Raw genomic sequence first — 23,693 nt, 5'->3', positions numbered from 1 at the left:
GGGATCCTGAAGGGATTGGCCTCCGTTGTGGAGGTCCCCTGAACCTGTCGTGAGGAAATTCTTCATCCTTTGAGGCCCTGGCAGGTGTTGCTGAGCTGCTGCCATTGGATGAGGGCTCAGACTCTCCCTGTGCAAGCTCCCAGCCACTAGGCACACACCAGGCACGCACAGGAGGGCTGCCTGACGTACCAGACATTCCTGGAGCGGTGGGGTTCCCCGGGGGGGAGACGGGGCTCTTCCCTGCACAGCAGAGCAGTCTTTAGTGGAACTTGAAATATTCCCTCTCCCCATCTTCCTGGTGACGCAACCATCTCAACAGTCACAGCTTCCTGCTAAGGGGACGTGACAGCTGGTCCAGCGGCGACCGAGCTTTCGTCCACAGAGTGCCAGCGGGAGAGAAGCTCTCTCTCAAGGCCAAGTCGTCAGCTTCTTTCCACAACTGACCTGCACTCAGGGCCAAGTAGACCCTATGGCTGGACCTGACACTTCCAAATGTGTACCTTTTTAAATGTCCTAGAGATTTTAAAATATCTTTGTTAACTTTCTGGTTATGAAAGGGGAGTATATGTTTACTGTAGAAAATACAAAAAACTTTTTTTTTAAGGGTAAAAAGCCTAATCCTGCCACTCAGAAATAACCGGAGACTGAGAAGAGTATGAATGTCTACTGTCCCTAGCAGAAGCCTGGCAGTAGCCCCTAGAGAAGGCCTGCCCATCCCACAAGAGTCAAGGGCTTTTTCCTTGCCATCTGGCATTTGCCTAAGCAGCTCACACCTGGGGCGGCCCAGTGACAGGCAGGCACCAGACTCAATGAGCCTGGACTGCAGGGACATCCAGATTGCCAAGGGCAGGCCACCAGGAAGCTCAAAGCTGATGACCAGTGCTTTGCCTGCCAGGAAGCTAAACACCAGCCCCGTCACCAGGTGTACTGTGAGTCGCTGTGAATCTGTCTGCCGTGAGAAGAAGCTGAACTCAGCCCTGGGACCCCACCCCCATGGCTCCCCTGGTCCAGAAGCAGACAGAGCCTAGCAGGCCAGTGATGCAGCGGGAAGGGCTTCAGTGGTATTCATGGAGAGGGTGGGGCTTGGGGGTTAGAATATCCCTCCCTGGCTGCAGAAATTCAACAGTGAGATGGCTCAGAGCTGTGACCATGGCAGAGACTGATGGGAAATTTTAAAGTCAATTCCCTCCTTCCTGGCGGTTTGCAGGGATGATCAGCTCATCTCCCATGTATGCAGCACGGCCTCTCAGTCCTCACAGATGGCTCCGAGGCAGCGCACATCATGCTGTTTTACAAATGAGGAAACAGGATCTGAGAGGTTCATTTACTTGCCCAAGATCACACAGTTAGTATGCGGCAGATCCAGAGCTTGAGTCCAGGTCTGGCAGATCCCAAATCCTGCCTCCTTTCCATGGCACCCAAGCTCCCTTAGAAGTTACAAAATGCTCTTCCACAGACCTGTGTATGAACTTGGGATGGTGGTGGGCTGTCAGCCAGCCAGTTTGTTAGCTGGTTGGTTAGTGCCACTCCCGACACGTCCGCCCCACGAGGTGTGAGGTTTTATGGGGAGAAGAGCATTTTCAGTTTGGGCTTGTTGGAATTCAGGTATACAACTTCTGACTTGTGCCCTACCTGCCCCTAACCTTTGCGGGAGCTGCTGAGTGCAGTATTCTGGGCCCCAATTCATCCCTGTCCTCTCTTCAGATAACTACCTGATCATGCCATCGGGGAACCTCCAGATTGTGAATGCCAGCCAGGAGGACGAGGGGATGTACAAGTGCGCTGCCTACAACCCAGTGACGCAGGAAGTGAAAACCTCGGGCTCCAGTGACAGGCTGCGCGTGCGCCGTAAGGGGAGGGTCTCACTGATGGAGGGGGGCCGGGGCCGGAGGAGCATCCGGCATGAGTTGTGTTGATGCTATGCTCCACTGCTGTCTCATTTGTTCCTCATGGCAGCTCTCTGCAGGAGGACCTTGGTTCCCCTAAGGAAACCAGAGCCCAAGGGAATTAGTATCTTGCCCCACGTGACATAGGTCCTAAGCCCCTGAAGAGCTGTTTGCTTCCAAATCCACAGTCTCCAGGCTTCCCCCTGGGGCTGGGCCACCTGAGGCAGGGCGGAGGGGAGCCTCTGCACCCAGTCCTGGTCCTACACGCTGTCCTTCCTCTCCTTGCCCCTCCAGGCTCCACTGCCGAGGCTGCCCGCATCATCTACCCACCAGAGGCCCAGACCATCATTGTCACCAAAGGCCAGAGTCTCATCCTGGAGTGTGTGGCCAGTGGGATCCCACCCCCGAGGGTCACCTGGGCCAAGGACGGGTCCAGTGTCGCCAGCTACAACAAGACACGTTTCCTGCTGAGCAACCTTCTCATTGACACCACCAGTGAGGAGGACTCCGGGACCTACCGCTGCATGGCTGACAACGGGGTTGGGGATCCCGGGGCCGCGGTCATCCTCTACAACGTCCAGGTGTTCGGTGAGTGTCTTCTGTAGGCCTCCTTCTCCTCGGCCTTCTCTTATCTGCACGGCCTCTCTAGAAGCTCATAAGCTGAGGCTCAGACAGGGTCACGTGCCTTGTAAAGGTCACGTGCCAAGCGAGTGATGGAGGAGAACTGAGAGAGTAGGAGGCCTTGGATCCCAGGGGCCAGGGTGTAGGGGCCCGGTAGCCCTTCCCTGTCAAGACTCTGATGGAGGAGACATGAGACCTTTTCTCTCCTCTACCAACATCATGGGGAAGGAGGGAGCCTTGCCCAACAGCAGTCCCCTCCCCAGCCTGTCTGGGCCTGGACGGAAGGGCTCAGCCTCTCTTACCTCTGCTCTGGTTTTCTGGCAGAACCCCCCGAGGTCACCATGGAGCTGTCCCAGCTGGTCATCCCTTGGGGCCAGAGCGCCAAGCTCACCTGTGAGGTGCGAGGGAACCCCCCGCCCTCCGTGCTGTGGCTAAGGAACGCCGTGCCCCTCACCTCCAGCCAGCGCCTCCGACTGTCCCGTAGGGCCCTGCGGGTGGTCAGTGTAGGGCCCGAGGATGAAGGCGTCTACCAGTGCATGGCCGAGAATGAAGTCGGGAGCGCCCACGCTGTGGTCCAGCTGAGGACCGCCAGGCCGGGTGAGTGCAGCCCAAGGGTCTGAGATTCCAGCTGAACATTTATAGAACCCTTTTCTCAAATGGAATCCAGCTTAAAACCCCAGTATATAAAATAAATAAAAGTGGCTTTTAGTTGTAAGTTTAAATTTACATTGACTTCCTAATAAGTCAGAAGTGCAGATTTTCAGTAGTGCAGATGACCCATTTAAATATTGTATTTAAAAAAAAAAAAAACCTTTTAAATTAGTTTGCAGAACCTGTGGCTTCCTAGAGTTCCGTGGAACCCAGTTGGACAGCCACTGGTCTAGCACAAAGAAAAGCACCTCTGTCTTTCTTAGTTTGATTCCTTTCAGTTGACATCTGCATGGACTGAGCAGCTGCTATTTGCTCGGCACTGGGCTAGGCGATGAGGGGGATGCAGAGACCCTACCCTCAGGAACTTTCCTAGGGAGGAAATAAAACTTGCCAAAGAATCAACTGGAGAAAAATACAGCAAGGAGTAATGCTGATTCATCTTTATCAGGAGCCAACCTCCTGCGCAGGAGGTCAGGGAGCAGAAACTAGTGTTGGCGGAGTCTGTGGACGCTTCCTGAAGGAGGAGCGGCCCCTCCTGCCTCTGAGAGTCTCAGACATATTTACATTCACAGTTCGCATCTCCAGGTCCCCACAGTGGAGCAGGGAGAGGCCCACACTGTCCCATGGTGTGGATCCCACAGTGAAGGGGACACGTCCCCACACCCGCACAGATGTGAGAAAGAGGACGCAGGTTCCTGCACCTCAGGAGCAAATCGAGATGGTTCACTCAGACGCACCTGGTGCAGACCCAGGAAAACAAGCCGGCGGCAAGAAGCCCGGCCAGGGGGCATCCGGCTGCCTTTCCCTCCTGGCCAGGCTGGGGCGCAGCCCTTTATCCTCACGGAGCCCGGCTGTGTGTCCAGTGGGCTGATGGTCCCCTCATGTCCTGAGCCAGGGGCTCTTCCTGCCCTGGCAGCCCTTCCCTCTGACTTCTCCCTGTTTTCTCCGTGGAGACAGCAGCTCAGCAGGTGGCCAGGGGACTAACTGGCTCTTCCTTACCTTCTCCTTCCTGCTCTGTCCTCCAGGCACCACCCTGAGGCCATGGCGGGATGCTAAGCCGGCCACTGCCACACCTCCTGTGCCGCCCCCCGGACCCGGAAGCCCTGCCCAGATGCCGAAGGGCCAGCCGGGGCCCCTGAGGCCGCCGGCGTCGGCGCAGCCAGCCCCCTTGCCGTGCCTGGGAGAGCAGGGGCAGGCGGCTCCCGCCGAGGCGCCCGTCATCCTCAGCTCACCCCGCACCTCCAAGACTGACTCGTACGAGCTGGTGTGGCGGCCTCGGCACGAGGGCAGCGGCTGGGCACCGATCCTCTACTATGTGGTGAAACACCGCAAGGTATGGTGTCTGGCATTACTCCTGCCTCTCGCTGAGGCTGGGCAGGGGCCTCCGCCCGCCCCCCATCTCCCCTTGAGCTCCTGAAGCCTGGATGAGTCGTCTCCACTGCTGATCGTGACCTTCTGATCCCTCCGGCATGCTTTCCCCCCACCTCCCGGGAAGCTGGTTGTGAGAGGGGCATCTGGGGCCCTGCGAGGCCCGGGAAGAAGCCGCGGGTGCACTTCCAGGTCCGGGCCTCACGCACCGGCTTCTAGTCCCGAGGAGAGTTCACGGGCTCCCTAATGACCACCCCCGTCCTCCCCTCTGCCGTTGGTTGTTGATGTTTCGTTTTCTTTTTAATCTAAGTAAGCTCTGCTGGTGCATACCTGCAGGAACCCGGGCGTGGCAAGCTAGCTCTAGAGCCAGGACAACAAATATCTGTGAGCAAGTGTTTTCTCTGAGGGCTGCAAAATACCGCCTCAGTTCTCAGGATTCCTCCTGGCTCAGGTTTGACAAGCAGGCCTTTGAGCTAAAAGCACATCGTGTTGTTCAGACCTCAGCTATTTCTCCTTGGCAGAAGGAAGTCTGTCCAGGTGGATGTGTTGGGAGCTGTCAGGGAGGGATCAGGGACAGAGCTGGGCCGGCCCACCCTCTTAGACACTCTGCCCTCAGAGGCAGGACGCGGCCCCCAGGCTGCCACCCCCATTCAAGGCTGCACTGTCACCTGCTGTGACCCCTCAGGGGAGAAGGACATGAAATTCCCCTTAAGAAAATATCCTTGAAAACATTTCTGTTTATCCCAGGTGCATGCAGGTTTTTTTTCTAAGGCCATTAGACGGTAGAAAGTTATTGTTCTTAATCTATTTTTAAAAATCTTATTTGATAAGTAATAATGTATCATAAACGCCAGGTTTTATTATGCATTTCTTTAGTTGTTGCTAACAAAAGTGCCATGCGCACTTGGTAGAAAATACGGAAAATATAGGAATGCGGAACGAAAAGCATTTATCAACTTGCCTCCCTCTCCAAAAAGAAACAAAACCAGCGAAACTCAGTGAAAAGTGCCGCCTAGGCAGAAGCTGTGCCCCTGCTCTGGACCCCAACAGCCCCGTCGTTCTGGTCTTCCTCTTAACACGCTCTCCGATGAGACCTCTGGTCAGGACAGGTCCACAGAGGCACCTAAGGCAAAGCCGCCTCCTAGGTGGGGGTCGAGAGGGGGCAGTTTCTAATTAACCCTCGGCCTGCTGGCCTCTTCATAGGCAGCCAGCAAAGGGGGTGGATGAGTTTTTAACAAAAAGCAGTGTTGTTCAGCCCAGGTTATGGGGCAGGGCTGGTCCTAATCCTCATTTCACCGTGTAACTGGACACCTCCATTGCAGAGTTGGAGACAAAGATCAGGGCAGGCCAAATGCTCGTGGTCCCCAGGAGACAAGAACCAGCATGAGAGCAAGAATAATATTTTTCGGGCCAATAGGTGGCCATGAAACGGCCTCACCAAGAGGCAGGCTGGCAAAGGCCACACGAGGTGATCCGGAAACGCCAGGCTGAGGCCGCATTCACCCTCTCAGTATGCATGACAGTGACTAATTACCGTTCCATTTCTTATTTTCATTTCTGAGCCCAGTGGAAGTGAGGCCAGCGCTAGGAGGCAGAGGGAGAAAAGGGGCACAGGGGAAGTGAGAGGACAGTGCCCCGCTGGGTCTGGCTCCTCTTAGGCTCTGGCCCGTGGGGCACTTGGAGCTGTTAGGTGGACATTGCCAAGGCACAATTATGTCTTGAAAGCAGTTTCATTCTTGAGGGACTAACATGTCTTCAAGATCATCACACAGGAAAGGATTTTGAAAGCAAAAATCAGCATTTGGGTTGTGTTTTTTCAGCCCCTCCCCTCTTGCTGGAGACTGGAGTCATTCAACTCATTTTCACTTCTTCACATGCATGAAGCCAGCTTTCATTTCCTGGTGCATCTGCAGACCCTGGGCTACTGTGTTTGGGTTTCCAGCACCACTGGGGATTCTCAGTTTGTAAAAACTTCTCCCTTTGGAACAAGTCCTGGAAGCCTGACATGAATGAGCCCAGACCATCCCTGTCCCTTGAATAGTAGGTTTTGTTCTATTTTGGAATATTCTGCTTGGGGATAAGAGCTTTTCCTACCAGCTGTTTAATTCCTTCAGCAAACCACAGCTTCAGGCCCCGGCAGGCTCTCAGAGATGTGCAGTTAGCAGTGAAGTCTGTGTCCTGAAAGGTGGGTGGGTGAGATGAAGCAACCTCTCAGCAACGCCTGTCCGGAAGCCTGGAACTCCTTTTTTTTTTTACAGTTCATCCACGGTTTTTAAGTTCTAAGCAAGGCCTGAGGGCAGGAGCAGAAAAAGGAGGATTGAAATCCTCACTGAGCGGAGGAGGCGGGGGGGGGGGGGGGGGGGGGGGGGCATGTACTTGTTGGAAACCTACTGTGTGCCCGCTTCAATACTCGACACGTCACCTAAATCATCGGATTTAAACTTCAGAGTAACCTGAGAGGTTTTATTTGCTTCGTTTTACAAAAGAAAAGCTTATGGATCAGAAAGATTAGGGAACTTGCTCAGGGTTACACAGCTGGTAACCTGTGTGTGGTAAGAGACACAATCCAGATTTGAACCCAGGATTTGCTGGCTCCCAGACTTCCTTTCTAGGGTAGGTTACGATTATGAGCTTGACCTCTGGAGTCAAGTCAGGGTTTCAGCGCTCACTGGCAATGTGGTCTTAGACAAATCACTCATCTCTCTAAGCCTTAGTCTCCACATTTGTGAGGTGGGAACAACATTAACACCCATCTCTTGGGCTGTTGTCGTGGAAGCGCGTTATGGTGCATACGACGTGCTTAGTCGCTGATTTGCCAGCACATAGTAAGCGCTCAAAAAAATGTGTCCATGTCTATGATGCTGCTGCTTTTATCATTCTCATCATCATCTCATTAGAATATAAACTAAAGGTACTGTGTTTGTCTGGTTTAAATAGATCAAGGAGAAAGAAAGTTAAATAGGGAGGTTTTTACACTTGATCTTAGCCAAAAGGCCGAGAAGCCATAGGGAGGTTTTTAGAAAGAGAGAGAAGGTCTTTGGAGAAACTCTCAGCAATGTCAGCTGGGCCTTTTGACCCTCCCCATGGAGTTTTTTCTTTGATGAGATCATTAGATGAGGGATCAGGGAGCCTGACTTTATTGTCCCAGCGAGGATGGATGTCCCAGCGAGGATGGATGTCCCAGAGCCAGCGGGAACGGTCTGCCTTCTGTAGGGCCACCTCTCCCCCAACCTGGCCCATTCTCCCTCCCTTTCTTCTGTCCTCTTGGGCTCAATTCTGCTTTCCTTGCAACCTACAGCCCACCTGTAGCTCCAGGCCAAGATGCCGGTCCTTATACCAGCCACCTTCTCCAGCAGGTCACAAACTCCTCTGACGACTGGACCATCTCTGGCATTCCAGCCAGCCAGCACCGCCTGACCCTCACCAGACTCGACCCTGGGAGCTTGTATGAAGTGGAGATGGCAGCCTACACCTGTGCAGGCGAAGGCCAGACGGCCATGGTCACCTTCCGAACTGGTAAGGGTCCAGTGTCGCCCCAGCTTGGGGTTTCCATGGGCCTGAGCAGTCCTACCAGGCCAGGTGGGAGTCCTGCTCATCTTGCCCCAGCTTTTCACCTTGAACTTTATCTTCCTTTCAGCTCCTGCCTCCCTCTGGTCTGCATGCCTAGGCTGAGGTCCCACCTCCCATCAGTGCAGGCACCAGCTGGCCTCTGGCATCCCTTTGCCCCTTTCACACTCGGGGGCCACGTGCAGTCCCATGACTGTCAGGCAGAGCTGGAAATCAGACCACACTTCCAGTGTCCTCTATGATTTCCATGGTCTTGTCAGACCCCTGGCAGAGCTTCAGGCGGAAAAGACTCTGTGGAAAGAGAGACCTAATGCACACCCCCTCTCGTGCTGATCTCAACCCATTTCTACCCAGGACGGCGGCCCAAACCTGAAATCATGGCCAGCAAGGAGCAGCAGATCCAGAGAGATGACCCCGGAGCCAGCCCCCAGAGCAGCAGCCAGCCAGACCACGGCCGCCTGTCCCGTAAGCCCCCGGCGGCCCCGAGGGCGGGGGTGACGAGCAGTCAGAACTGGAACCAGGCCCACCGCCTCAGGACGCTCGCTGCTGCAGGCTGAATGGGGTCCCGGAGTCCTTGTGACATTTTCCTGGCCTCTCCCCAGTTAACCACAGCGAGGAGACATGGATTAGAGCTTTTCAAGGGCTCCTCCCAGAAGAGAGTGACCCAGAGAGCCCTAGGAAGATCTGACTCGGCCACCAGGGGGTGAGGGCTGTGGGGTGAAGCCGGCCCCCATCAGGAACAGGCCAGGTCTAGTCACATTACAACCATCTTCTCATCATGTCCTTTCCTCCCGCTTCCTTCCTCCCTTGGGTATGGTCTCCTGCAGCCCCAGAAGCTCCAGACAGGCCCACTATCTCCATGGCCTCTGAGACCTCAGTGTATGTGACCTGGATTCCGCGTGGGAACGGCGGCTTCCCCATCCAGTCCTTCCGAGTGGAGTACAAGAAGCTGAAGAAAGTGGGGGACTGGATTCTGGCCACCAGCGCCATCCCTCCCTCCCGGCTCTCGGTGGAGATCACAGGCCTAGAGAAAGGTAGGGCCCTGGCCGCTGCCCTCCCTGGTCCCCCGGCTGCCCCTGGCCCCCTGGAGGAGAAGGGAAGCTTCGGAGGGTCTTCTCTCTGCTCGTCTGCCACCCACCACCAGGCCCCTGTGGCCGCTCTTGGTCGTGTTACCTCAGTCCCACAAGCCCTTCCTTCTCCCTCCCTCTCTCCATAATTGGTCCCAAGCTGCCTCCTGTGTGGTTCCTCCTTTTTTTTTTTTTTTTTTTAAACTTTTTATTTTATATTGGAGTAGAGTTAACAATGGTGTGTTAGTTTCAGGTGTACAGCACAGTTACACATATATCCTTTTTCAAATTCTTTTCCTGTTTAGGTTGTTACATAATATTTTTTAAAAAACTTTTTATTTTATATTGGAGTATAGCCGATTAACAATGTGTAGTGATAGTTTCAGGTGCACAGCAAAGTGACTCAGCCATACATATACCTGTATCCATTCTCCCCCAGACTCCCCTCCCATCCAGGCTGCCACATAACATTGAGCAGAGTTCCCTGCGCTATACAGTAGGTCCTTGTTGGTTATCCATTTTAAATACAGTATTGTGTACATGTCAATCCCAAACTCCCTAACTATCCCTCCCCCACCCCACCCCCCTTCCCCCCTTGTCTTGTCAGTCTGTTTCTGTTTTGTAAGTAAGTTCATTTTTATCTTTTTTTTTTTTTTAGATTCCACATATAAGGGATACCATATGATATTTGTCTTTCTCTGACTTAACTTCACTCAGTATGACAATCTCTAGGTCCATCCATGTTGGGGCAAATGGCATTATTTCAATCTCTTTTATGGCTGAGTAATATTCCATTGTATATAAGTAGCACATCTTCGTTATCCATTCCTCTGTCAATGGACACTTAGGTTGCTTCCATGTCTTGGCTATTGTAAACAGTACTGCAGTGAACATTGGGGTGCACGTATCCTTTCAGACCATGGTTTTCTCCAGATATATGCCCAGGAGTGGGATTGCAGGATCATATGGTAGCTCTATTTTTAGTTTTTTAAGGAACCTCCATACTGTTCTCCATAGCAGTTATACCAATTTATATTCCCACCAACAGTGCAAGAGGGTTCCCTTTTCTTTATGTGGCTCCTTTCTAATGAGGGTAGGAGTGCTTGAGTCCTTTGGGGCTTGCTTTTGGGGAAGGGCTGCCCAAAAGATCCCTCCAGGTCCTGAGCCTGGATGGGCTGAAGGGGAGGCAGATGGTGTCTCCCAGCCCCCAGGTTCAGTGAGTGTCTCTGCCCAGGCACCTCCTACAAGTTCCGAGTCCGGGCTCTGAACATGCTGGGGGAGAGCGAACCCAGCGCCCCCTCCCGGCCCTACGCTGTGTCAGGCTACAGCGGCCGCGTGTACGAGAGGCCCGTGGCAGGCCCTTACATCACCTTCACCGATGCTGTCAACGAGACCACCATCATGCTCAAGTGGATGGTAAGTGGCCTGGCGCAGCCAGCAGCGGAAGACGGTGCTGAGCTCCACGTTGGGCGGGAGCTGGACACTGCAGCCTGGGCAGGAAAGAATCACCTTTCTCCCTTGGCTCATCCTAGGCTGCCACCCCTTTAAGTGTTCCTCCACCTTCGTACCTGGGAATTGGGCCAGAGGGACTCAACCTCACAATACCCGGGAAGCTTCAGAGGGGACTTAAGTCTTTGAAGAAATGACCATTTGTTTCTTGTCTCCAAAAGTTGGGGTCTCCTAGGCTAAATAAAATACTGAGTGATCGCTACAGCACTGTCCAGAGAGCCTTGGGGAGATCATCAGAAATGTTTGTCAGGGTCTCCAGTGAATTTTTTATTAATTTTTATTGGAGTACAGTTGCTTTACAATGTTGTGTTAGCCTCCACTGCACAACAAAATGAATCAGCCATACACACAAAGATATCCCCTCCCTTTTGGACTTCCCTCCCATTTAGGTTACCATAGTGCATTAGGTAGAGTTCCCTGTGCTATACAGTATGTTCCCATCAGTTGTCTATTTTATACATAGTTTCAATAATGTATATATGTCAATCCCAGTCTCCCAGTTCCTGCCTCCCACCCCTTTCCCCCTTGGTATCCATACATTTATTTTCTACGTCTATGTCTCTATTTCTATTTTGAAAATAAGATCATCTATACCATTTTTCTAGATTCCACATACATGCGTTATTATATGATATTTGCTTTTCTCTTTCTGACTTAACTTCACTCTGTATGACACTCTCTAGGTCCATCCCCATCTCTACAAATGACCCAATTTCGTTCCTTTTTATGGCTGAGTAATAGTCCATTGTATATATGTACCACATCTTCTTTATCCATTCGTCTGTCGATGGGCACTTAGGTTGCTTCCATGACCTGGCTATTGTAAATAGTGCTGCAATGAGCATTGGGGTGCATGTGTCTTTTTCAATTATGGTTTTCTCTGGGTATATGCCCAGTAGTGGGATTGTTGGGTCATATGGTAGTTCTATTTTTAGTTTCTTAAGGGACCTCCATACTGTTTTCCATAGTGGCTGTATTAATTTACATTCCCACCAACAGTGTACGAGAGTTCTCTTTTCTCCACACCCTCTCCAGCATTTATTGTTTGTAGATTTTTTGATAATGGCCATTCTGACCAGTGTAAGGTGATACCTCATTGTAGTTTTGATTTGCATTTCTCTAATAATTAGTGATGTTGAGCATCTTTTCCTGTGTTTCTTGGCCATCTGTATGTCTCCTTTGGAGAAATGTCTATTTAGGTCTTCTGCCCATTTTTTGATTGGGTTGTTTGTTTTTTTGATATTGAGCTGTATGAGCTGCTTGTATATTTTGGAGGTTAATCCTTTGTCAGTTGCTTCATTTGCAAATATTTTCTCCCATTCTGAGGGTTGTCTTTTCATCTTGTTTATGGTTTCCTTTGCTGTGCAAAAGTTTTTACGTTTCATTAGGTCCCATTTGTTTATTTTTGTTTTTATTTCCATTTCTCTAGGAGGTGGGTCAAAAAGGATCTTGCTGTGATGTATGTCATAAAGTGTTCTGCCTATGTTTTCCTCTAAGAGTTTTATAGTGTCTGGTCTTACATTTAGGTTTTTAATGCATTCTGAGTTTATTTTTGTGTATGGTGTTAGGGAGTGTTCTAATTTCATTCTCTTACATGTAGCTGTCCAGTTTTCCCAGCACCGCTTACTGAAGAGGCTGTCTTTTCTCCATTGTATATTCTTACCTCCTTTGCCATAGATTAGGTGAGCATAGGTGCATGGGTTTATCTCTGGGCTTTCTGTCCTGTTCCATTGATCTATATTTCTGTTTTTGTGCCAGTATTACACTGTCTTGATTACTGTAGCTTTGTAGTCTAGTCTGAAGTCAGGGAGCCTGATTCCTCCAGCTTCATTGTTCTTAAGATTGCTTTGGCTATTCGGGGTCTTTTGTATTTCCAAACAAATTGTAAAATTTTTTGTTCTAGTTCTGTAAAATTGCCACTGGTAATTTGATAGGGATTGCATTGAATCTGTAGATTGCTTTGGGTAGTGTAGTCATTTTCACAATATTGATTCTTCCAATCCAAGAACATGGTATATCTCTCCATCTGTTTATGTCATCTTTGATTTCTTTCATCAGTGCTTTATAGTTCTCTGAGTACAGGTCTTTTGCCTCCTTAGGTAGGTTTATTCCTAGGTATTTTATTCTTTTTTTGCAGTCGTAAATGGGATTGTTTCCTTAATTTCTCTTTCTGCCTTTTCGTTGTTAGTGTATAGGAATGCAAAAGATTTGTGTGTATTAATTTTGTATCGTGCAGCTTTACCAAATTCATTGATTAGCTCTAGTAGTTTTCTGGTGGCATCTTTAGGATTTTCTATCTATAGTATCATGTCATCTTCACACAGTGACAGTTTTACTTCTTCTTTTCCAATTTGGATTCCTTTTATTTCTTTTTCTTCTCTGACTGCCATGGCTAGGACTTCCAAAACTATGTTGAATAATAGTGGCGAGAGTGGACACCCTTGTCTTGTTCCTGACCTTAGAGGAAATGCTTTCAACTTTTCACCATTGAGAATAATGTTTACTGTGGGTTTGTCATATATGGCCTTTATTATGTTGAGGTAGGTTCCCTCTATACCCACTTTCTGGAGAGTTTTTTTTATCATAAATCAGTACTCAATTTTGTTGAAAGCTTTTTCTGCATCTATTGAGATGATCATATGGTTTTTATTCTTTAATTTATTAATATGGTGTAGCACACTGATTGATTTGCATATATTGAAGAATCCTTGCATGCCTGGGATAAATCCCACTTGATCATGGTGTATGATCCTTTTAATGTGCTGTCGGATTCTGTTCACTAGTACTTTGTTGAGGATTTTTGCATCTGTGTTCATCAGTGATACTGCCTGTAGTTTTCTTTTTTTGAGATATCTTTGTCTGGTTTTGGTATCAGGGTGATGGTAGTCTCATAGAATGAGTTTGGGAGTGTTCCATCCTCTGCAATTTTTTGGAAGAGTTTGAGAAGGATAGGTGTTAATTCTTCTCTAAATGTCTTACAGAATTCACCTGTGAAGCCATCTGGTCCTGAACTTTTGCTTGTTGGAAGATTTTTAATCACAGTTTCAATTTTATTACTCGTGATTGGTCAGTTCATATTTTCTATTTCTTCTTGGTTCAGTCTTGGAAGGTTGTACTTTTCTAAGAATTTGTCCATTTCATCCAGGTTGTCCATTTTATTGGCATATAGTTGCTTGTAGTACTCTCTTACAATCCTTTGTATTTCTATGGTGTCAGTTGTAACTTCTCCTTTTCATTACTAATTTTACTGATTTGAGTCCTCTCCCTTTTTTTCTTGATGAGTCTGGCTAATGGTTTATCAATTTTGTTTATCTTCTCAAAGAACCAGCTTTTAGTTTTATTGATCTTTGCTATCGTTTCCTTCATTTCTTTTTATTTCTGCTCTGATCTTTATGATTTCTTTCCTTCTACTAACTTTGGGTTTTGTTTGTTCTTCTTTCTCTAGTTGCTTTAGGTGTAAGGTTAGGTTGTTTATTTGAGATGTTTCTTGTTTCTTGAGGTAAGATTGTATTGCTATAAACTTCCCTCTTAGAACTGCTTTTGCTGCATCCCATAGGTTTTGGGCCGTCGTGTTTTCATTGTCATTTGTTTCTAGGTATTTTTTGATTTCCTCTTTAATTTCTTCAGTGACCTCTTGGTTATTTAGTAGCATATTGTTTAGCCTCCACGTGTTTGTATTTTTTTTGCAGTTTTTTTCTCGTAATTGATTTCTAATCTCACAGCACTGTGGTTGCAAAAGATGCTGACTATGATTTCAGTTTTCTTAAATTTACCAAGGCTTGATTGGTGACCCAAGATGTGATCTATCCTGGAGAATGTTCCATGAGCACTTGAGAAGAAAGTGTATTCTGCCACTTTCGGGTGGAATGTCCTATAAATATCAATTAAGCCCATCTTGTCTAATGTGTCATTTAAAGCTTGTGTTTCCTTATTTATTTTCATTTTGTATGATCTGTCCATTGGTGTAAGTGGAGGGTTAAAGTCCCCCACTATTATTGTGTTACTGTTGATTTCTCCTTTTATGACTGTTAGCATTTGCCTTATGTATTGAGGTGTTTCTATGTTGGGAGTATAGATATTTACAGTTGTTATATCTTCTTCTTGGATTGATCCTTTGATCATTATGTAGTGTCCTTCCTTGTCTCTTGCAATAGTCTTTATTTTAAAGTCTATCTTGTCTGATATGAGTATTGCTACTCCAGCTTTTTTGATTCCCATTTGCATGGAATATCCTTTTCCATCCCCTCACTTTCAGTCTGTATGTGTCCCTAGGTCTGAAGTGGGTCTCTTGTAGACAGCATATATATGGGTCTTGTTTTTGTATCCATTCGGCCAGTCTGTGTCTTTTGGTTGGGGCATTTAATCCATTTACATTTAAAGTAATTATAGATATGTATGTTCCTATTACCATTTTCTTAATTGTTCTGGGTTTATTCTTGCAGGTCTTTTTTTTTCCTTGTGTTTCCCTCCCAGAGAAGTTCCTTTAGCATTTGCTATAGAGCTGGTTTGGTGGTGCTGAATTCTCTTAGCTTTTGCTTGCCTGTAAAGCTTTTGATTTCTTTGTTGATTCTGAATGAGATCCTTGCTGGGTAGAGTAATCTTGGTTGTAGGTTTTTCCCTTTCATCACTTTAAATATGTCCTGCCATTCCCTTTTGGCCTGCAAAATTTCTGCTGAAAAATCAGCTGATAACCTTATGGGGATTCCCTTGTAGGTTATTTGTTGCTTTTCCCTTGCTGCTTTTAATATTTTTTCTTTGTATTTAATTTTTGTTAGTTTGATTAATATGTGTCTCAGCGTGTTTCTCTTTGGGTTTATCCTATATGGAACTCTCTGTGCTTCCTAGACTTGATTGACTATTTCTTTTCCCATGTTAGGGAAGTTTTCAACTATAATCTCTTCGAATATTTTCTTGGCCCTTTCCCTTCCTCGTCTTCTTCTGGGACCCCTATAATTCGAATGTTGGTGTGTTCGATGTTGTCCCAGAGGTCACTTAGACTGTCCTCAATTCTTTTCATTCTTTTTTCTTTATTCTGTTCCTCAGCAGTTAACTCCACCATTCTATCTTCCAGCTCACTTATTCGTTCTTCTGCCTTGGTTATTCTGCTGTTGATTCCTTCATATGTATTTTTCATTTCAGTTATTGTGTTGTTCATCACTGATTGTTTGTTCTTTAGTTCTTGTAGGTCCTTGTTAAATGTTTCTTGTATTTTCTCCATTCTGTTTCCTAGATCTTGGATCATCTTTATTATCATTGCTCTGAATTCTTTTTCAGACAGCTTGCCTATTTCCTCTTCATTTATTTGGTCATGTGGGAGTTTACCTTGCTCCTTTTTCTGCAGAGTATTTCTCTGTCATTTCATTTTGTCTAACCTACTTTGTTTATGGTCTTCTTTCTGCAGGCTGCAGGGTCGTAGTTCTTCTTGTTTCTGTTGACTGTGCCCTGGTGTGTGAGGTTGGTCCAGGGGCTTGTGCAGGCTCCCTGGTGGGAGCGCCTGGTGCCCGTGCTCTGTTGGGTGGAGTTGAGTCTTTTCCCTCTGATGGGCAGGGCTGCATCAGGTGGTATGTTTTGCGGTGTCTGTGAAATTAGTACAACTTTAGGCAGCCTGTCTACTGATGGATGGGCCTGTGTTCCTGTCTTGCTGGTTGTTTGGTGTGAGGTGTTTAGCACTGGAGCCTGCAGGCAGTTGTGTGGGGTCGGGTCTTGGTGTTGATATGGACACCTTCTGGAATGCGCACGCCAATTAATATTCCCTGGGCCCGGGAATTCTCTGGTGTTCCAGCCTCCTGGACTCTATGTCCCCACCCTGGAGGCCCAGGCCCAACCCCTGGTCGGGGTCTCCAGTGAGTTTTAAACTCTAGGCCGGGGTAAAATTTCCATCCACCAGTGGTTCTGCTCACACGATGATTTCTCTGCTCCATTGTCAACTTGTTTCTTCTTTCTTCCCTGTAGTATATTCCAGCAAGTAACAACAACACCCCAATCCATGGCTTTTATATCTATTACCGACCCACGGACAGTGACAATGATAGTGACTACAAGAAGGATATGGTGGAAGGTGAGCAACACGTGTGTGAGATAGTTTCCTCTGTTGGCAAGGGGCTCTAGGAGTTGGTGAAAGTAGAAAATGTGGGCTGGCATGCCCCACATCATTGGCTCTTTCTTGACACACTTGGAGTCATTGAGTTCATAAACCCACATGCTTCGTTCCATGGTGATGGGACAACAGGAATATGGGTGGGCACCTAGAACATTGCCTCCAGTGGGGGCCAAGCAAGCCACATGCATAATCTTCATGCTGACTCTCTCTGTCTTTCCCAGGGGATAGATACTGGCACTCCATCAGCCACCTGCAGCCAGAGACCTCCTATGACATTAAGATGCAGTGCTTCAACGAAGGAGGGGAGAGTGAGTTCAGCAACGTGATGATCTGTGAAACCAAAGGTGATCTCTTTGGGTTCTCTGATCTCTTGCTCTCCTCCCAGCAGACTAGGGCAAAGTCACTGCTCTGTGTGCCATGCTGGGTGTCTCTTCTCCAGAATGATGCCTTATTTTCCAAGTATCCCCAAACTTTGTCATCTTAACCCTTCTCTTCCTTTGCCTTTGCTTCGTATTAAGTACGAGTGGGCTGCCATCATGACGGTTTCATGGAGCTTGGGAATTAACTCACACATGAACTCATGGGTTAGAACCCGCTCTTAAGTTGGGAGCTTTCTATAAACACTTTATTCCTACAGTAACATTTGGTACTCACATTGGTTAGTTTACTTAATTTAACTACAACCCCATGGGAAAAGAAAGAAACTGAGCATCAGGACATGTTATACCTTGACCAAGGTCACACAGCTGGTTAGCGGTGGAGCACGCTTTGGGCCAAGTTTGCCTAACTACAAGCCCAGACTCTTTCCCTGCACTAAAACACGTTAAATATATTCATATAATAACTTAATTTTTGCACATTGGTCAAGTGGATAGATATCATTTCCATTTTGCAAATACTGAAAGGTGTATTGCAAAAAAATGTAATCAGGAGAAGATCCCAAAGGAACAGGGATGGAGCCAAGAAAACAATCCATTTTCCTGTCATGGCAACATTCTGTCTCCCGTGTGCCCTTCCTGCCCTCTTCTGTCACGTACAGTGGAGTGAAGGGGCAGATGCACACACAGCCAGCAGGCCTGTGTCAGGGGACACACAGAGTGCCCGGGGCAAAGAACAGAGACTTCACACAGCCTTCACATTTGTCTTCTGGAAGGACTGAACCTTCAGCAGGGTGGAGGGAGTGGCCTGGGGAATAGGACAAGCCCTCACGTAGCTCCACATGGTGGGAGTATGTGGCACTAGAAGGATGAGAGAGGGAAGTGCTCAGGGAAGAGGCCATCAGGGACCCTGTGGGCTGTGAGGTGGAGAAGGGTCATTGTTGGATTTGTTTGTCAGGAAGGGTCACTGGTGACTGTGCAGGAAGGGTCACTGGTGACTATGCAGGAAGGGTCACTGGTGACTATGCAGGAATGGGCTGAGGGGAGAGGACTGGGGCTTCAAAGGAAAGGTGAAGAGAAGGGGTGGGTTTGAGCCTCTTTTCTGAGGGAGCGTAGGGAGGACCAGGGACTGATAGTGTGTTGAGGCTGGTAGAGAGTGAAAGGAGTTCAGCCTAAACCTTGAGGTTTTGAGCTTGAAGAACCACACAGGTAGTGGTGCCATTTATCGAAATGGGGAAAGCCAGCAGGGAACTCGCTTCCACAAGAAAGGAACAATGTGAACCACTTGGAGGCATACCTGAGTCTGATTCTTCTGAGACGTTGAAATGCAAGCGTCCCGTGAGGGAAGCAGGTCTCCTGCCCAGGGAGGAGCCTGGGTAAGGGTATTTGGTGGTCACTGGGATGTAGGCTGAAATCATGGGAATAGAGGGAAGAAGAAGACAGAGTGTAGACTGAGAGGGACCAGGAGGACTTCTCAGTGTCTGAGGCAAAAGACAGGAAGAAGAGGGCAAGGAGAGAGAAATGTAAGCAGCAGCAGTCAGAGAGGTTACGGGAAACCCAGAAGACTGTAGTGTCAGAAAGTCAAGGGGGAGGACGGCTGCGAAATGGAGTTAACAACGTCAGATACATCTTGATAACAGCAAAAGCCAGATGCCGAGGTTGCCACCTCGTAAACTTTTGGATTGGCATTTCTCTAGCACTGTCAGTCCTAGTGAGCCCCGAACCCCATCTCCCTGCTCTGCACCCCAGCTCAGACCTAGGACTTCACATCTCTCGATGCGCCCAGGAATAGCAAATTCACAGGGAAATTCTTCCATTCACAGTTCTTTTTGGTTTCATGTACTTTTTATATTTTCTTCCAAAAGTTCCCCAGCTATGCTTCTAGAAAACCCCTACACCACTTCTGCCCCCAAAGACCCAGTCTGCCCCTAGTGCTTGGTCCACAAATATCTCAGGGTGTTTTTTGAAGTATGAGGCTCAAGTCTCTTCAGCGACGCCCGATTTCACGTTATATGTCAATTTCATGCTGAGCTTGGACACCACACTCATCTACCAAAGGCCCTGTCTTATAAGTTTGACCCCATTTCTCACACCCATGGAATCAGGATATTGTTTTCCTATTTTTCATGAAAGAAATGTCAAAGAAATAGAGGCTGAAGTGAGTTTTGTCCCAATTAACAGCCCGGAAGTCTTCTGGTCAGCCTGGTCGACTCCCACCCCCAACTCTGGCCCCGCCTCAGCTACCACCCCATGAAACCATAGAACGGCCGGTGGGCACAGGGGCCATGGTGGCCCGCTCCAGTGACCTGCCCTACCTGATTGTCGGGGTCGTCCTGGGCTCCATCGTCCTCATCATCGTTGCCTTCATCCCCTTCTGCTTGTGGAGGGCCTGGTCTAAGCAAAGTGAGTGGATGACCGTCCTCAACACCAAGGGGAAGGAGCCTGGGGCGGGGGTGAGGGGAGGAGGGGTCTCCCAGTCCCTAAGGAGGCCTCTGCCCAGGGCAGGATCCCAGGCGCCCTGCTTCACACTCATGGGAGCTCAAGGTCCTGGTGGGTCCCCCAGAGGGCTTGGAGAGAGTCGGAGAACGCTCACAGGTGGGGCCTTCCCTTCGGCTCATAGACCTTGGCAGATGGAGAGGATGAAGTGGGAGTTAGTCTGTGTTCTCTGCATCCCTGGAGCTCAGCACTTAGCTGGCTCTGTGTTCTTTTACTGTCTCAAGCTCTGACCACATACTCATACTTTCAGTTGACCCTGCCTCTTCCCGCCTCTTTAGGTCTGTGGCTCCCTTGAGCTTTCCCCCTAATCCTGGGTTAATCTGATTTATCCACTAATTTCTGCTTCAGATGGCAACACATCTGGTCAACTTGCTTCATTAAATATTGCTCCTTCTGTTCACTTGCCACTTCATTCTCCCAAATCCTGATCCTGTGTCTCCTCTCCCTACTGCAAAAAAAACGTCTAGATGTTAGGAAGAAGTGGGTGACAGGAAGAATTTTCCGAGAGAGAGAATATTCTCTCCCCTGGCGCAATGTCAGCTCCCTGCCCACCTCATTTGACCTTAAGTCCTCAGGAGTTTTCTGAGGTTCACGTGGGACTTTTTCAAGCTGCCCCAGGCCTCCTTGACCTAAGCATAGCTCTATCCTTCTGTTCTTCCAGAACATACGACAGACCTGGGTTTTCCTCGAAGTGCCCTTCTGCCCTCCTCCTGCCAATACACTATGGTACCACTGGGAGGGCTCCCAGGCCACCGGGCCAATGGGCAGCCCTACCTCAGTGGCACCAGCGGACGGGCCTGTACCAACGGGGTACACGTGAACAGGGCCTGCCCTGCAGCTGCCATGGGCTACCCAGGCATGAAGCCTCAGCAGCGCCGCCCAGGGGAGCTTCAGCAGGTAACGCAGTTCTGGGGGTGTGGGCGCGCAGGGACGGGTCACCATGGAGGGCGTGGCCGGGCCACCTCCTGAGGCTCCCTCCCTTCTAGCCTCTAATCCCGGGCTGCTGGGCCTGCTCAACAACGAAAGGGGACGTTCCCCGGACTCTCTGATGTGACCCTCTCGTTACTCGTTTGGGCAGCAGGATGACACCAACAGCACGCTGAGGCAGACCGTTCTTGGCAGTGGATGTGACCCCCCCAGTCACCAGATCCCCAGGTACCCAGGCCCCTCCCCGCCTTCCACCCCTGAGCCCCAGCGCTCACTCCCTCGCTAGTTCCTCAAACCCAGCGTCAGTCACTGAGAGGTGAGCACTGGTGCTTCCCTCACGATCCCCTCATCTGACAAACTGCTCCCCTGCACTCTTAGCCTAAGGGGGTCTGTGTTTGCAGTTATGATGCCTTTTCTGCTCAGCAGTTCCTCCCTCGCTTCTCAGGCCAGAGCAGCCCCGCCCAGCTGGCTCTGCCCATAGACCCCACGTCCTCTCATATACTCAGGACACGTATGGAGTCAAACGGAAGGAGACTAGAATTGCCTGTGGAAGCGATGGTGTGGCACCTCTTGATGTCCAAAGGGGAGCAGCCCCTGCCCCGCCTGAGCCCTGCCCAGCTCTGCTGCCTCAAGACGGGAGCGGCCAGGGCAGTGGGATCCAGGCCCACGCTGCCCCTACCTCACCCCTCCGCCTGGTTTTGTGCATGCAGGGCTCCCAGGTCTAACCCGGACGAGGGCTCGCTCTTATACACACTGCCCGATGACTCAGCTCACCAGCTGCTCCAGCCTCGGCAGGCCTGCCACCGCCTCCAGGAGCGGCCAGCAGCCACGGGCCAGCCCGGCATGAGGCGTGTACCCCAGGGTCCTGGGCTGGAAGCCATGTGGGACCCTCTCTTCCACCCAGGTCAGTGCTGAGGGCAGGGCGGGCAGTTGAACAGGCTGGGGACGAGGTGAGGTGTAGGCATTCACGACCCGGGAGTGACATGCAGGCGGGGCAAGAACCGTCCCTGAAGGCGGTGCTTGGTGAGGACCATCCACAGCTTGTATATCCGAGATGGGGTTGCAAAGGGGAGCTGGCCACCTCCTTCCCTGCTGAAGGCCCAGCAGATCTGCGGGGAGTGTCAGGTGGGTCCGACATGGCAAGCTCTGTCCTCAAAGGCTGAGAGAACGGGCACTTCTCCATTTCAGAGAAGGAAGCCCTCTTGGTCTCAGCATTTCAAGGCCACTCACACATTCCCGCCGCCTCTCATCACACTAAGAGGCACTCTCTAATCACTCTGAAGTACCTTGCTTTGTTGGGTCTTGTCTCTTCATTAAGGAATGAGGTCGCATCCATCATTAAGCCAAGTTCTCACATCATCAGAACTCCGTGCTTCCACAGGACTTTCCCCCCAAGGGACTCAGTGCACAGCGCACCCAGCCCGCTGTCCTTCTCTGTGCCCATCTTGTTGATACCTGGCTGGGCACAGGCTGGCTCAGAGAATTAGCTGGTGTTTCTTAGACTCCACGGTGTGGCTTCCAGGTCACATGCAGCTCCCAGACCCTGGGAGATGAAATTCTAAGACAGGTACCTCCTAGAGCCAGACCCCCGTAGCATCCACACGGGACTCCCTCCATCGGGGGCCGTGAGTCGTGAGTGGGATGATCATGGCCAGAAAGCATAGCAGAAGGTTGAACTAGCAGGCCACACCTGGAGAGAGCAGAACTTTCTTGCACGGTTCCTGGGCTCAGCTGACTTCATCTGCCCCTGGTTACAGGGTAGATGCATGAGGGCCTCCACGCTTTCACCACTGGAATGTGCAGGGGGGACGTGCGTAAGAAGTGGCCCATACTTAGAGGGAGTGTAATTGTCCTTGCTGTGGTTGTAGGTCTCTGTCCCTCCTCTAAAGCCAGTAGCCAGCTCCCGTCCCAGAGAGAGGCTGACCCAGTACTGCTGAGCACTAGTTCCTGGTCAGTCTGGATTCTAACGTTTCCCACTTTTCTCTCCCCTCAGGGCCCCGGTGCTGCTTGGGCCTCGTACCGGTTGAAGAGGTGGCCAGTCCTGACTCCTGCCCTGCGGGGAGAGGAGACTGGTGTCCCCAGCACCCCGTGGGGACCTACGTAGGGCAGGAACTTGGGATGCGGCTCTCCCCCAGCCCACCGGTTCACGTGTCTTTTGAAACACCACCTCCTACAATTTAGGCAGAAGCTGATATCCCAGAAAGACACTATATATCGTTGTTTGTTTCTTTAAAAAAGAGAGGAAATTGGTATTTATTTTTATATAATAGCTATATTTATATATTTATGCACTTGTAAATAAATGTATATGTTTTTATAATTCTGGAGAGACATAGGGAATCCTCCCCTCTGAGGTCTGAGGTGGGAAGCAAAGAAGCCGCAACGGAACAGGAGTCAACGGGGAAAGAGCAGCACAGACTGAGGAGGCAGCCCGTCCTGTAGACCCTCCGCCGCTGCCTGGGCCCCTGCAGAAGGCCCACAGAGAAGCCCGTGGAAGGAGGACTCCTAGGCACACTGTCCACAGTGACTGCAAGGGAAGGGCCAGGGCCATGCGATCAGAGGCTGCAGCCACCCGTGACAGTGGCTGGCTCTGGTGCTACAGGAAACGTTTTCCCAAGATGCCCGTGAGACTAGACTAAGATGTGTATAGTACTATAAGCATTAACAAACCTTCCAGAATCAATAATCTGTGGCAACATATCTCTGTAAAAATAAACACTGTGATGTCTAAATAAATGTTTAGTCTTCCCTGTAACCTACAGCTTAGTCATGTATTAGTCAGCATTCTCCTTCGATGTTAGGATTCAGTCTGAGTATTTGAAGAAACATCCACTTGTGATGTTTCCAGATCCATCGAGGAGAAATCTGGAAAAGGTAGCCAATGTTTCTAATTTTGTCTTTTTAAATATTGACTCTCAGTTGTGTTTTCATTAATGCAGATGTGTGGTAACTGTTTAGTCCAAGAGGGACACAGTGTACAGTGGGCGAGGAGCAGCAGATTCGCCGTTCTCTGACCGGACTTGAGGTAAAGCTTTGGTCAGATCGGAAGGAATGAGACTCATCTTTTCTGTACAGGTGTGTGTTGAAGGCTAAGTATTTTCTCCAAAATGCCGTTTCGTGAAGT

At 49.6% G+C, this 23,693-nt stretch overlaps 1 protein-coding gene across 8 annotated transcripts in view; it reads left to right on the top strand.

Annotated features, from left to right (window-relative positions):
- The window catches only part of BOC (BOC cell adhesion associated, oncogene regulated), a 261,571-nt gene extending 238,242 nt beyond the window's left edge, over window positions 1–23,329 (top strand). For 3 of the 8 annotated variants that reach the window (XM_057544844.1, XM_057544843.1, XM_028166318.2), the window contains 15 exons: window positions 1,705–1,848; window positions 2,181–2,474; window positions 2,832–3,104; window positions 4,184–4,491; window positions 7,880–8,042; window positions 8,448–8,558; window positions 8,921–9,127; window positions 10,395–10,576; window positions 16,622–16,727; window positions 16,991–17,113; window positions 19,328–19,549; window positions 20,304–20,539; window positions 20,721–20,797; window positions 21,280–21,473; window positions 22,563–23,329. In XM_057544844.1, coding sequence (XP_057400827.1) covers window positions 1,705–1,848; window positions 2,181–2,474; window positions 2,832–3,104; window positions 4,184–4,491; window positions 7,880–8,042; window positions 8,448–8,558; window positions 8,921–9,127; window positions 10,395–10,576; window positions 16,622–16,727; window positions 16,991–17,113; window positions 19,328–19,549; window positions 20,304–20,539; window positions 20,721–20,797; window positions 21,280–21,473; window positions 22,563–22,750 — 2,828 coding nt within the window. In that variant the 3' untranslated portion in view covers window positions 22,751–23,329. The other 5 variants (XM_057544845.1, XM_057544846.1, XM_057544847.1 and 2 more) reach the window with 5 other exon arrangements.
- The last annotated feature ends 364 nt before the right edge of the window (window positions 23,330–23,693 follow it).

The sequence above is a fragment of the Balaenoptera acutorostrata genome, chromosome 4 (genome assembly GCF_949987535.1).
Source record: "Balaenoptera acutorostrata chromosome 4, mBalAcu1.1, whole genome shotgun sequence".
Classification (NCBI taxonomy): Eukaryota; Metazoa; Chordata; class Mammalia; order Artiodactyla; family Balaenopteridae; genus Balaenoptera; species Balaenoptera acutorostrata.
Note: the sequence above shows the minus strand (reverse complement) of the source record. Positions and strands in the feature narration are given on the sequence as shown.